We start from the raw sequence: 15,322 nt of genomic DNA, 5'->3' as shown, positions 1-15,322 counted from the left end.
AGCTTAGTGAATTTTAACCACTCAGCACAAGCATTTTCCAAAAAAAGAAAAAGACACACACAAAAACTGAACATTATGGAACAATAATTGACGAATACCAACACAAGGCTATTAAAACGAAACTGAAACATTTAACCTTGAAGCGTTAGATTAATATTAGACTGCATTCAGTTTCCTCTTCCCTATTCTTTCCTTCATCAAGCTCCTTGCCCTCTACCTTTAATGACGAGGGGTTTGGGGTGCAGGACGGGGCTCTGGGCTGAGGCCAAGGGGTTTGGAGTGCAGGAGGGGGTGCAGGCTCTGGGGTGGGGCTGGAGTACAGAAGAGGGCTCCGGTCTGGGACAGGGGGTTGGGGTACTGGCGGGTGAGGACTCCGGCTGGGGGTGTGGGCTCTGGGGTGGAGCCAGGAATGAGGGTTTTGGGGTTCAGGAGAGGGGGTTGGGGTGAGCAGTGCAGGGTCTTGGTGGCACTTACCATGGCTCCCAGGAAGTGTCCAACACGTCCAGTCCCTAGGTGTATGGGCAGCCAGGGAGGCTCCATGTGCTGTCCTTGCGCTTGCAGGTGCCGCCCCACTGGTCACGGTTCCTAGCCAATGGGAGCTGCGGAGCCGGCACTTGGGGTGGGGGCAGCACACATAGACTCCCAGGCCGCCCATGCACGTAGGGGCCGCAGGGGGGACCTGGCGACCACTTCCGGGACCTGCAGGGAGCCTGCCTTAGCCCCGGGCCCCCACTGCACTGCGAACCAGACTTTTAATGGCCCACTCGGCACCACCAGGGTCCGTTTTTGACCAGGCATTCCAGTCAAAAACCGGACACTTGGCAACCCTGGTGCTATTATAGTGCTTTAAGTGTAGACAAGCCCTTACTCTATTCTTGAATTATTGTAATCTGTCTTACCTCTACACTTCGGCAAAACCTCTCTCTACAAAGGTCATTAATGACCACTTCTTAGTCAGACTTCTCGGCCGCTGGCCTCCTTCAATTACTATATCGTATTTTGTTGAAGGAAAATAAGTTTTATTAAATTATTTCCAGGTGAAATAAGTATGGTTCAATGCTGTACAAAAGATACATATGACGTAACAAGGCCTCATGAATAGAGTGTGTGTAAGCTTCTAAACAAAGCTCATTTCATGGCACAGCATGAGTCTTCAACAATTATACATTTTTTGCAGCGTTAGAACATAACAGTGGTTTTCAAATTACATTTTTAAAAAATCCAAACACCCCTAAAGGAATTAGAATTAAAGTTTCCTTTGAAACTACAGTCTTCGATATTCTTCCTACCTCTATGGTCCATCTGCAGTTGTTATATCTGAACATTCCAAGTACTGCATGAAAATAGTTATTACTGTAGTTATGGCAGCAACTGTTGTTTTTCACCCCTCTTTTCATACTCCTAACTTTCCAGATGTATTCCTTCTGGGCTTCAATTTTCCATGTTTGCTCTCTGTTCAATGATGAAATTTGAACAGAATCCCTTTGACCCTTTTTGAGCTATAAGTACTGAAATGGAGAGGCGAGGGAGAAACATTTTTCCTCTCAATGTAAAAAAACAAACAAACAAAAAAAAAACAAAAAAACCCAAAAAAACCAACCCAATCATGTTTTTATTGAAAAGTAACATCTGAAGTTTGAAACCTGGCATGAATAATATCCTTAATAAAATCTGTGTACTTTATTAGGTTAGGGGGAAGAAAAGTGCAAATTAAAGTTAAAATCATTGCAGGGGCAGACAGGAAATTCACTCCTGAGCAGGCTCAGTAGGTATCTGCTATTATTTTAGCAGAACAGTAATTAATCTTATCATCCTTTGTGATCTCACTACCCATTCTCTGTTCAGGCTGATCCCGATAGTCTAGTCCCTGCTCAGTAACTACTGGTGTGAAATTCCCTTCCCCACAGTAAAATTCCTTTGGGGGGGGAGAAGCCTTGCCATCAGACAACCCCAACAGAAAGACAAAGGAGAGACTTCGGGATGGGGTCGGGAAGTTCTCTTCAGTTGTGGCTGCATTTTGAAGTAAACGTACTGCTGCCCAGTTTACCCGACCTACAAAAAATGCTGAGACAAAACAACCAGGAGTTGACATGGTGAAAACTAACCCTTTCCCCCTTGCCCACACATTTCACGTCTTCACTGGAAAAGTAACTCAAGTGTTTTCCCTAACATCCCTTCCATTCACACACAAAACCCTCTTGCCTGAGTTTAGTGGTGCTTTCAACCCAGGAGAACTGGCACAGTTGGTGGTCTAAGCTACAGCCTGGGTTCTACTTTCACTCAATCTGCCAGCATCTCCATTTTGCAGCAAGGATGCAAGCTAAACCACTCAAGTGCAAATAGTCCTCCAATGCCTTCCCACAATTCCCCTGTGTGTTTAAAATGACAGACAAGCTTTCCCACAATTCATTGGGAAAAATCAGAGTGTCTCAGCATAAAGAGCCACAGGATATGCCCCCAGAAGTCTAGCAACACACACAAGTGAGTGCAGTGCCAGTAAGGACCCAGTATCTTGGGTACGGCTTTGAAGTGTGGATGCTCACACCCAGGCCAAGCTGAGTGCCAATCACGCAAGTGAACTCTGCAGTGAAGATATATTCTGAGATGTGAACTTCAAAGCCTAAATGGGATCACTATGGTCCTAATCCTACTGCCACTGAGCATAATGGCAAAATCCACTGACCTCAGTGGAAGCACATTAGGGCCTTAAATGACATTAAGTACAAACTATTAAAGAGATTATTTTTTAAAATATTATTGTAATATTAAAGCAGAATGGTTAATGCAATATTTCATGGAAGAATTTAAATATTTAAAAATCATTCTAAGGTCTAAAACATGCATGCCCCTTGCCGATCAAGTATTTACAGTAGGACTTCCGAAAGCATAGTAATAGAAATATAGATCTGTTGATGCCTCCAATCCACCATTAGATTTATCATTTGTATTATGATAGCCCCAAGAAGCTCCATCTGAGATTGGGACTCCATGAATGAGGTTTTGTACAAACAAACAGGCACATATAGTCCTTGCTATGAAGACCTTACAGTGAATTTATCAAACAGACAAAGGGTAGGAAGAAAAAAGAGAGGCAGAGAGGGGTGAAGGAACTTGTTCAAGGCCACACAGCAAGTCAGTGGCAAAGCCAGGAACAGAAACCCAGGTCTCTTGATTCACATCGTTATGCCCTATCCACTAGACCATGTTTCTATAGCTTTTTGATTTTCTAATATGAGTGAGTAAATCGTCTATGCTTTTCCTCACCAACCAACACATTCCAACTTTTCCTTATTCTTACCAGAAATTAGCAATCTTTGACTTTGATTTAAGGTGACTATAAATCTGAATCTTTTTTGCTATACTAATGGTATTAACTAGTGAGTCAAATTATATTTCTATAACTAGAAATATATCTAAATATCTTACCTCTTCCTCCTGTTCAAGTGTAACCCTAAGGTTTTCCCACCCCTCCTCTTGGACATTCTCACTGAAACTTAAAAAAAAAAAATGCACTATTAAATAGACAGTTACCAACAAATTAGTTAACATTGCTGTTAGGTCCCTAGCTTTTGTATGTCCTGATTTTAACAGTGCAGCATTAACTTTGCATTAATGCAGTTTTTCGCAGCTAGTATCACAAGCATATTAGATTTAGGATGTTAGAACTCTAGAGAAATAACAAATTAGGAAACAGAGCACTGATTAGTAGTGCATACTATTTCTTCTTCATCCATGAGAGATTTCTTATGTGGCACAGAAAATCTTGAAAGAGTGCATGCTAGTAAAATATTCCAGAGCATGTGACCAAAAATATTATGCACCCAGTGGTACAGTTAAATAGTTCAGATGGAAACAGTGTTATGGAAACAAGCTCCATTATTTTGAATTTGTTCTTTTCAGAATCATTGCAGATAAAACTATACACACAATGATTTTGTACTTATTTGCAATGAGACTGTGATCATGTTCAGAACACAAATTAGGTTTCCCCCCAGTTTTGCTACCTGAAGTGCTTTATTCACCTCCCTGACTCCATACGTAGTTATTCTCTCTACATTCCCCAAGCCCTTCTTAGAAACAGCCCCTCTATTCACCATTATTACGGTTTCACTTTTTAGGTCTACATAATTTTAGAAGGCTCTATGGCACAGTGCCCGACAGTTTTTGTTCTAAAATTGTTTAAAGCTGCTAACATTAAAAGTTAGGCCAATATTCATTGCTACAAAATCTACCATAACAAATTAAAACAAAAATCTATACATATAAACTATACGATGAGCAAAATTATAAGTGTCAGAATTTTGATTTGGTCAAAATAACTCGTATAATTAAATGAAAGTGGTTGGAGAACATTTGAGATGGTCATATCATTTAATTAAATTACTGTTTGTTTACAGGAAGCCTTTTAAAAAGCCTCTTTTAGAATTTTAGTACCAGCAAATTGTGTATATAATCCAAGTATGAGTGTACATTGTTTACTGTGTATAACTGCAGATATACCAAAGGAAGAATGAAAAGGCCAAAGGGGCGGGGGTGTGGATGTTATGAATGGAGACTTTTCAGTAACTAGAAGTGAGATTGTACACACACACACAAAGCTTAATAGCCTATTTATGCATGAAGTCCGATTTACTTGAGAAATTACAAGTGCAAAAGTGACCATGGAACTGTATGTGCACTTCTGAGACCACTACACTACATGTTTGAAGACTTAAGTTGGCCTTAATATATAAAAGCCCTTAAACAAAAACAGTAAGTTATGTGAACAATGTAAAGCTAAGAAAGAACACTTTCTATCATACCTTAAAAGCTATTTCAAGTCATTGTTTTTCAAAATTTGAAAGACTTTAGCTAGTAGTTACTGCATCAGGATGGAGGAGATAGTTACTAAAAAGTTAATTGTAATGAAAGTATATTTTTCTATTGACTAATTATTGCACTGATAGATAGATGTGCAATGTGTGTTGATGGTGCAATTAGAGAATAAATCCATTTTCAGAACCTTTCTAACAGAGGTACTGAGGTAGTCCTTTCTCAAAACTACCAGAGAAACACAGTTGCCAGCGTGAAGTGCTGAAGGGACAAAGTCTTTCAACAAAGGTACTGTAGTAAAAAGTGACAACACAAAGTGACAATCAGGTGACACTATTCCTATTCCAGAGAATACTGCTGATTTTAGGAAGTGGAATTTTATTCTATAGTCTACTTTAAACTGAAGTCAATCAGCAAAAGTTGTAAGGCAAGTAATTTGTGCCTGGCAGTCACTCAGCTCGCCTAATGACTTAAATGTGACCTCTAAAATCAAGGACAGGATAGCAATGACTAAGATTCAATACATGTTGAATCCTAAGGATCTGACCTGGTGAAAAGTCCTACTTGACTTCAGTGAGTGCTGGATCAAGTCATAAGGGTCAAATCCACAGACCAGTGTACAGCTCAGTCCACATGACGGGGTTTCTGTAAGATCAAGTCTATACTAGAAACTTTTGCCAGGATAGTTAAATCATTTAGGGGTGACATTTTTTATATTGTCAAAAGCCCTAGTGTAGACACAGTTATACCAGAAAAAATATACATTTGCCAGCCTATTTTATAAGCTAGACTGGCAAAAGAACTCTTATACTGCAAAAGCTGCATCTACACTAGATGGGTCTGCAGGCATACCTAGTGTAGACTAGGCCAAACAGTGCAGGGGAAGACACTTTGATGTGGAGACTTATTGCCTTTACACCAGTCACTACACTTCCTCCAAAATGGGGGATGGGTTGGATAGCCAGAACCCATGTAGTTGCAGTTCCATCAGCCCCACCATCCCCATTAGGGTGACCAGATGTCCTGATTTTATAGAGACAGTCCCGATTTTTGGGTCTTTTTCTTATATAGGCGCCTATTACCCCCCAACCCCGTCCCTATTTTTCACACTTGCTGTCTGGTCACCCTAATCTCCATGCTCTCTTCCAAGATAGCATGAGCTCAACTCCACCCCCCTAGACATATAAAGTGAAACCACACCAAAGCAGCTCTCTCCAGGGCTCTGGTGAAGGGGAAAATTCTAAATTCTTAAAAATTTCCACCTCACAGATGAAGTTATCAATTGCCTTTAGCAGTTTGCCTTTCAATACTATTAAAATTATTCAATTTTAGGCAATAAATGTTTTTATCTGTATTTCAACTATGAAAGTTTTCACAATAGGAAACATTTTAATTAAGTCCATTTATAAATCAATGTTTATAAACCAATGTTTTCTTCTTAAAAGTCTCATTATTAATACAAAGAAAACCATCATCTCATGGTTAAAATTTTACTTAAACCAAACTTTTGTGGTAATCTTTTACTACTAGAGCATACAGTCTTGTTTTGGCAAGAAGGGGGTGGATATTAAAGAGAAAAATCAAAGAAACCAGAACCCAACTCCACAACAAAAAGGAAAAAGACCTTGATATCTAACACCACGTATGCATATGTATACTGCATACTACAAGAACAAATCTGTTTTCCCCATAGTTTAAGGCTAGATGGCTTCATGCCTTATAAATGGAATTTCAGTTTAATATTCTGACTGCCCATCAATATGTTTTCCATCCGAATCATTTTGTTTTTAAGATTACTCTATAACAGTAATCTTAAGATTAGAAAAAGCACACCCATGCCTCCTCTCTCCAATCATCTTATCCCCATCCTCCCTGCATTCAACCATGGCACCAGAGCCACAACTGATCATTATCAGAATAATTTCTCCACTAAACAGGAATCAGCACCACCTTCAGTTCAATCTCCCCTTCCCTGCATTTACCTGTGGCACCTATAGCCAGAAGCATAATTGAAAGATATTTAGAATGATAGTTTCCTTATTGAACAGGAAGTAGCATCACCTCCACTTTTTGTTTATGTTGTCTACATAACTTGTATTATTCATTTTAAACTGAAATTTTAAATTTAAATTTAAATTTTAATCGGTCAGCTTCCAAAATGTAACAACAACAAAAATAAGTATTTAAGACACCATTTTATTGGGGGAGTAGATATGTTGTACGGGTAGGGCTCTTCATTTTCAGTTTTTATTTTATTTAATTTTCCCCAGGAATTTATCAGTGTTTATTACCACAACAATAAAAACAGGTGAAAAATCAGTGCAAAAAACTATTAATTTTTTTCTGGGTAAATATCGGGGTTTGTTTTGGTGGATGGAAAGACAGGAGAAAAAAGTATTCAGTAGATTAATGCTTTGAATTCCGTTTATCAATGTGGTTTGCTGCAGAACTAAAACAGAACTCAAAATATAATGCCACTTCTCAGTTTAAGAAAACAATATATCTCTAATCTCCAAATAAATGTTTTCATTTGAATAAACAGTTTACTTTTGTAGACTTAGAACTATTAGCCTCTAAATATTTAGATTTAATAATTGGACAACACCAGTTTCAGCGCAAACACTCAACTTCATCCTTTTCTCCTGTTTTTGTTTGTTTAAAACTTTTGAATAGTTCCTTGTGTTCTGAAATGTATTCTGATGCAGATTTCTGTTTTCTTCCCATTTTAGTGTGTCAAATCTTTAAACAGTTATCTGCTAACAGCTTGAAATGTGTATGTGGTGGGCATGAGATTTATCAGTACATTAAGATGTATACGCACTTCAGAGCTTGCATGCATGCCTGTTTGTTTGTTGTGTGTATCTTTTAGACTAATACATAGCCTTACTTCAACAGGCAGCTTTGCATATACACACAAATATATTATTGTAATACATATATCTCATGTAATGTATTGTATTTTCCTAATAAAACATACATATATACACACACATTTGAATGATACAAAAGTAGGGTGAAAATCAGAAACAACTGAATAATACTTTGTAAAGCCCAGGAATTTTTCAGTAAAAAATCGCTTTAAACTGAAAATGAAGGGTCATATGTATAGGACACTAAAATGCAATTAATTACACATCTCTTTTTTTAAAAGGTCTGTTCATTACTTGATCTATTTGCTGTACTATTCACCGCTTGTTAAAATACTTGCAAGGAACCCTCTCTGAAGTTAGAAGAAAAGAAAAAAAGAAAAAAAAAGCCAAATTATGCCTGAAACAAAAGTATCCCCCTTAACAATGTCCCCTTAAAAAAAAAAATGCACTCAGTATCAGTTGGCCAGGGGAAGAAGTGCTCATGCAAACAGGCTCCCAAATGGAATTGGTTGGGAATTTTTCAGCGAAACTTTTCTCTTCAGAAAATGTCAATTAATTAAAACCAAAATAAATCTGTTTCAACAAAACTTTCTTCTGGAAAGGTTTCTCAGGTGCAGGATGGGATATCTGCTGTTCTGTTTTGTTTCTCCCCCCCACCTCCACAAATTTTTTTTCAAAAGGTCTCAGTTTCATTCTAATGTAAAATGAAAAATTCTAAAAGCTCAACATTTTTCACAACACTAAATTCTTGTTTTGTGGCCAGCACTACTCCCAACTTCCTGTAAATCCCGGTCTTCAACCCCTCTTCCTACAGCCCACTGGAAAATCTTTCATGTACAGCCTCAATGTGACAAGGCTGGCCAAATTTCTATGAAGGCTGAAGAAGTGGCTTTCCCCTCACTGATCACTGGAAAGAGACATAAGGGGGTCTCTCAACCCAACTACTAGGAACAGACCACTCAGCACCTCCAATCTTGATTTCTCTGGAAAGGAGGAAGGAGAGAGGAGCATAATCTTCAGCCTGATGGTCTCCTCTTTTTTTGCTTCGATGACAGGACAGAAGCGAGTCAGCCAGGAAACCTTCACCTTTCCCCTGAAGTAGGATGGTGTGGGAGGGAATTAACACTTAAAGGTGCAGATGATTCCTACCTAGAGAACTGACAGTCTAATTTGAGATGGGTCACAAATGAGCCACAAAAGAATAACAAACACTGGAGAAGAAAGGGGTAAGGAAAGAGAACAGTTAATACATTAATAAGACCAAACAGCAACTCAGTGTATATGTGCACATCTTGTTGGTACTTCGTTCCATTAAATTATATATAAAATAACTAGTTTATGGAATGCACTAGGCAGGTACCTATTGAGAGCAAAGAGGCCAAGCACCATCACTGCAAGAGAACAGTATATCTGTGCAAGCAAATTTCTGTACATAGGTCAGGACATTACACAGACAGTTTTGTCAACACTAGAATTTGTTTTCTCTTAAAATTGCACACTGTAGCTTCTGTGACTGGCAATGAAATCTGAGATTCCTACTTAATTACATGACTCCAGGAAAAACACCAAATATTGCAAGACTTGTGATAGAGATTTGGCAACAACATACCAAGTAATAATGCTAGTGCAGACACGGTACAGACACGTGGCTATCAATGCTTTAACTACCATGTCATCTAGACCTGCTGTATGTAGGGTTAGGTGACAGCAGCTAAGGAGTCAGCTGCCTCCCTACATTAATGCTCCCAGTGGTGGAGCTCCAGTGAAGTTTAAGTGAAAAAGTCTAGTGAAGACCCAGCCAATGAGGGCTCACATTTAACTGTGATGAGGCTACATCCTTCCTTGCACTTCCAGATCTACGAACTGTTTCCCTAGCTTCCAAGATTGCTCCACGAGCTTGTCTTTTGGAGCTCTATACTCATGTTTTCCCAGCCACTTCCCTTGAAACTTTTCTTGTCTTTATCCTTTGCAATTTTCAAACTTCTCTCATTATAAGGCACACTGTGTATTTTAGATCTTCTATCCCATATAAACCTCTATCCCACATAAACCTTCCCCCTCAGAGTTACTGTCCTATAAAAACCCCACTGTTAGTAAGAGTGTGACATCAGAATTAGTTCCCCTCTTCTTACCTTCCCTGTCTGCCATTCCTCTCTACTGGTGACTCTGTAACTTGTCTACACTACAAATGCTTTGCCAGTATAGCTACAGCAGTACAGCTATACTGGCAAAGACACCACGTAGGCACAGCATAAACCAACAGTCTTTCAGTCAGTATACCACCTCCCTGAATTACATTAATTATGCTGATACAAGCAGTCTTCTGTTGATATAGTTGTGTCTACTCTGGGGCATTTGCCAGCATAGCTATGTTGGCTAGGGGGTGTGGTTTTTTCACACCCTTGACGACATAGCTATGCTGACAAAACTTTGTCATGTAGACCTGGTCTCTGTGAAAAGCTCATAATTAGGTACTGTGATAAAGGTATGTCAGACAATCATCCTCCTTCTTTCCCCCTCAAACTTTTGTATCTTTCACTCCTTTTGGGTAAGTCTTAGTTAAGCATTACCTTAATTAAAAAAAAACAAATCTTTTCTCCACTTGATTTTTGAAGGCATGTACATCTACAGAAAAAAATATCCAATTCAAATGACACCCCCCCCCACACAAATTATCCAATTCAGAAATGCAGAAGTACAGTACATTTCTGTGCACAGATATGAAGGCTCAAACATACACTTTGAAAATACAGATTTCAAAATTTCTCAATAGTTAAACTGGAGTTATCAAAAATTATGCTAAATAAGTTTATTCCATATCTTTTAAATTTCCTTCTTTCCAATTAGCTATTGTGTGCTCATTATGGGTCTTTGTCCAACATGTTGGAGGTCTGTACCACAATTTAGGCCTTGGCAAACTGACAGCAATGCTTGTCTTGTGTCCTTCACGATTAATTTGCAACAAATGGAAGCAGGTGATTGCACACTTGACTGCTTGCTCTACTGTGGTGCAGCTGCTATGCAGAAGGCAGCACATGTAAACATTTGCATTATTCGTGCCTCTGTAAGAGCGTCTGTGGGCTGCATGTGGCATTTAGGCAGCACTTTCATAACCCCCTTTGTATATGGTATTACTCAAGTACATTAACAAACAGCACACAGTTAAGCTAGAGACATTCGTTTACTAAAATGGCTATTCACATTCTCTATTTGTTGTGAAAACAGCTATGACTGTTTTAAAAACCCCAACTTACCTTCATTTGCTGTTGATCTAAAAGCAGTTTAAACACATTACTGAACATTCTATACTGTCTGAAGATTCTCAGAGATAATTAAATGTAATCTCAATATACTAAATGCCAGTTTCCATGAAAAAAATCTTACCACTCTTGTTTCTCTACAAATCCACTCATCTCCACATCATACTGATTAAAAGACATTAACCATTCCACAAACATCTTAAAATACAAACTAGACAACTGCATTTTCCTATCTGTTATGAGTTACGAAAGCATAAACAAAGGTCAATTAGAGCTTTTAGAATAGTTTAAAACTGCAAATATTGACTCTCTTGTTTTATCTGATTATTTATTTTGAAGTTTTGAGTTCACCTTGGTGGTAGACAGCTTTCAAACTTCAGTCATGTGATCTGGAGTCTAAAGAGGCACACTACAAACAGCTTGCTTTGCAGCAGTCAGCTTTCAAAAAAAAAAAATAATGCTCCTTTGCTTCTTAATAGCACCTACCTGTTTTAAAGTATAAACGTCTGTTTTTCAAAGCAACTGTTTTTAAATTTAATTTACACACAACTAATCAACCTGTGTTGTGCATTTTTAATATACAATTGCAGAATATGATGTCTACAAAGGATGTAACAGAGTGTGAGAAATAATAATAGGCATCTATGCAAGGTCCATATTAGCAATTGTATCATAAAAAGCTTAATGGAAAGTAGTTATTGCACATGTATATTAATGTTTAACACCTCAATATCTAGACTATTTTAAAACACTTCTCAAATACCAAAAAAGTTATTCATATTACAGGCAAATAGAGATATATAGTTTTTAAAAACTAAAAAGCAGTTAAGTTAAACAAAAAATAGCAGCAGGAAAAACAGAAAAAAAGGAAAAGAAATGTGTACAATCAGCTATGCAAGATTTTTTGAAAATTCTTTAGTATGACAAATAACAAAATTTGCTCCCAGACTGCTTATTGACTAAGTGAGTCAAATTTTTACAGCAATATACCCCTGATAATATGGTTCAGAAGAGAAGCCATGACATATTTTTAACTCTAGGGGCATCAGCAGCTGTTGTTATACTGTATACAAGAGCTGAAGTGGTAGAAACAGATACATTGTCAGTGCACCTCATTTTGCCTATGGATTAGTCATAGAAAAATATGATCAATACCAGCAACAACCATTACACAGTAAGACTATTTCAACCTGCTGCTGTTTACCTGACTTCTTTACTAAAAAGAATCCCTTGTATCAAACCTAAATAAAAATTCTTTAACAGTTATAGTTGTTTTAGATGTGTTTCTGGGCCGCACTTACCTGCATTTACATATACCTGACTTATGCCAGGATTGCCCTGACTGTATCTGTGACTGATTTCTTTGTTTAAAATGTTGCAATTGTATGATAATAGTCTGAATACAACTCTATTTGATGTTTAACTGATACTATCTCCCAGGGCAAAAGGCGTTTACCACAGTGAGTTTCTGCTTCCTTTCCCTGAGCTCTACTGGTAAAATTAATTAATCCATTCAAACAGAAGATTTTTTTTAAAAAACCCACTACAATATCCAATTCTGCCTAATCAATTTCAGACTACACCTTACCTTATATTATACCCTTCTCAGTATTTCCTGGACTGAACCAAAGCAGCAGCTGTATTCTCTCCTTCCCCCTCAACCAGAATCAGTGATAATATAGGAAGGCCTTAAAAAACAGGCTGTTTCTAAAATTAGAAAAAAAATAAACTCTTAATAAATCATTTACCTCGTTCAGGCTTCATTTTCACTCCCAGTCTGTTTCTTCCCAGATCTCTGAAATGAGAAGACTAAGGTTTTTTGTTCTTCTTCTTTGGAAGACTCTCTGATGCTCTCTCTGGCTACTTGTATTTATTTTTGTGTAAAACAATAAAATAAGATAAAACCCAGCACTCCACTCCTTAGAGCTTACAAGATCCTGCTAATAGCAGCTAGGCCTCCTCCTTGCATTCATTGTGGTGGCAGCAGCTGTCTGCGGGGAAAAGCTAAACACAGCCCAGTCTCTCTCTCTCTGGAACTTGCCAATGTGTCCTTCCTTGACACAGCAGCGACTGAGCAGGTCTATTTATAACCTGCCGGGGTAAAATCCCACACCACTGCCACCTAAACTCACCCCCGCAGCAGAAAGAGCCTCTGAGTCACTGCGGCCACAGCCAATGTCAGCACAGGCTGCCTGGAGTCCACTCCTTTTTACCTGCTCCAGGAGGGGGAAGAAGCCAGACCCCTCCAACTGCCCTCCCCTCCTCTACACAAATGCTCCTGGCGAGCAGCAGCCCCTCAAACCATCGATCGCAGAAGGGGCAGAAAGAGGGGGCAGCCCCATCCCCGCGCCCCCTAGCACAGTCACTGCCCCCTCACACAGCCAGGGCTGACCTGGATTTCAGACTCGTCTCTCACCCCCTCCGCTCATGAGTGACCCCGCTCCGCCTGGCCCCTCTCCTGGCATACCGGGATGGGGGGCGGAGGGGAAATGTACCAGACCGCACAGCCGCGGTCGGCCCTACCAGCTCCCTGTCAGTGCCCCCCACCTGCCCGCGTCTGACAGGACTTGCGCAGCCCGCTCCGCCTGTCACACAGACACCCCCTCCCTCCAATCAACGCCCCCTGCGGGGCGGGCTAGCCCTGCACCGGCACCTGGCTAGCGCCGGGAGGGGCCGCATGCCACACTCATCTCCCCCTCCGCGCCCGGCCACAGCCGCTGCTCGCCCGCCGTGCCCCGTGCCCTCCCGGGTCCGAGCGGGATGTCACAGGGTCATCTCCCTGGCCGAGGGCGGGGAAGTGTGGGGCGGCGGCTGAGGGGAGCGGATACCTGACCCCCGCCCCAGTAGTGCCACGACACCCCCCCCCCCAGACACGGCACCGCCTCTGCCCTCCGCTCGCCCGCCTCACTTCTGCCTCCCCCCCGCCACGGCCCCCTCCTCTCCCTCTGGCTGCTGCCGCAGAGGGCTGTTTTCCATGGCTCTGCCTCCTGCCCGCCCTCCTGTGCGCGCTGCTGACTAACTCTCCTCCTCGCCGCCTGGCACCGCTCTGCCTCCGGCCAAACGGGCCGCACGCAGCACATCCACCCCAGGCGTTGCCAAGCGCTGGAGCAGGGCTGGGGGCGTGGGCTCGGCTCAGCGGCTTCACCTAAGGCCAGAAGGGGGAAGGGAGGAGGGCCCCGGCGGGGACAAGCGTGTCCCCGTGGCCGGGCAGCGCTAGGACCCCTCTAAACCCCTCCCTGCATCCCCTCTGCCCGCTCATGCCCCTGCCTGCCTCGCGCCCCCTCCTCCCGGCTCTGTTTGCCCTGTCAAAACACTGCCAGGGTCACGTGTCCCAACAACAGCCAATCCCCTCTCGTCACTTCCTCTTTGGCCCCGAGCCCTGGAAGGACCTCAGTTGTTATAGCAACAAAGCCCAAGAACAACTGAGGCCTGATTGCTGCCTACGGGTGACTCCTCTCCCCTCCCCCAAATCCCACCACCACAGGTGGGGAAGGGAGCTGTAGCAGGCTTGACTGACAGGCTGCCCAGCTTAGTGTAAATATAGTTAGCATAGGTCAGGACAACAACAAAACCCCTATGATCAGGGTTTCTGCAGACACCCCCTGCCACTATGAACGGCAGTTATGCGGACACCCACTCCTACTACAGTAGTCAGCACTAATGCAGATGTCATTTCCTCATTAGCACCAGGATTTAGGCAGATTATACCACGTCCCCACTCTAGTTACAGTTTGTAGGGATAGTCCTTCCCCCACTGTGGGCAGGATTTATGCAGGAAACCATCTCGCCTTCTTCCCCTGTCCCAGATCAGACTTTATACAGACACACCTTTCCGAGTATGAGCAGGATTTAAATGTACACACACACACACACAGGCCAGGATTTGGTCTATGGTCAATGTTTCATTAGCAAGATCATGACACAGTCAAGACATATGCCTGATCCTCTCCCCACTAGGGCAGGATATATGCAACCATTACCCTGACCCTCTGACTCAAGTACACTCATTATAGTCAGGATTTATACACAGATGCCCTCCCACCCATAGTCAGGCAAGGACAGACTAAGGTATAGGACTTGCCTAGGATTCCAGCTCATGGAGACACATGATGATGTCAAACTCTAAGGCTAGGTCTACGCTACAGAATTTTGCTGGTATATCTGTGTCAGTCATCAGGGATATGAACAGGTGTGATCTCGATCGACATAGCTTTGCCGGAAGATGCCCCTAAGTGTGGAGGCAGCTATACTGGAAAAACTTCACTTTTATTAGTCAGTATAGTTTTTTACGTTCACTGGTGTGGCTTTATTGTACCAGTGCAAAGCTTGCAGAGCTGCGTAAACACTAGGAGTGTTTTGCTAGTATAATATACCAATATT

At 41.3% G+C, this 15,322-nt stretch overlaps 1 protein-coding gene across 3 annotated transcripts in view; it reads right to left on the bottom strand.

Annotated features, from left to right (window-relative positions):
- Window positions 1-14,252, bottom strand: part of FAM214A (family with sequence similarity 214 member A) — a 53,878-nt gene extending 39,626 nt beyond the window's left edge. Inside the window, exon 1 of one of the 3 annotated variants that reach the window (XM_007056403.4) lies at window positions 12,691-14,252. In XM_007056403.4, the coding sequence (XP_007056465.2) occupies window positions 12,691-12,706 (16 nt within the window). In that variant the 5' untranslated portion in view covers window positions 12,707-14,252. Of the gene's footprint in view, window positions 1-12,530; window positions 12,650-12,690 lie in introns of those variants that run through there. The other 2 variants (XM_043523527.1, XM_037909924.2) reach the window with 2 other exon arrangements.
- Window positions 14,253-15,322: the final 1,070 nt, after the last annotated feature.

This window comes from Chelonia mydas, chromosome 10, assembly GCF_015237465.2.
Source record: "Chelonia mydas isolate rCheMyd1 chromosome 10, rCheMyd1.pri.v2, whole genome shotgun sequence".
In the NCBI taxonomy this organism is placed as follows: domain Eukaryota; kingdom Metazoa; phylum Chordata; order Testudines; family Cheloniidae; genus Chelonia; species Chelonia mydas.
This window is presented reverse-complemented; position numbering and strand designations above follow the sequence as displayed.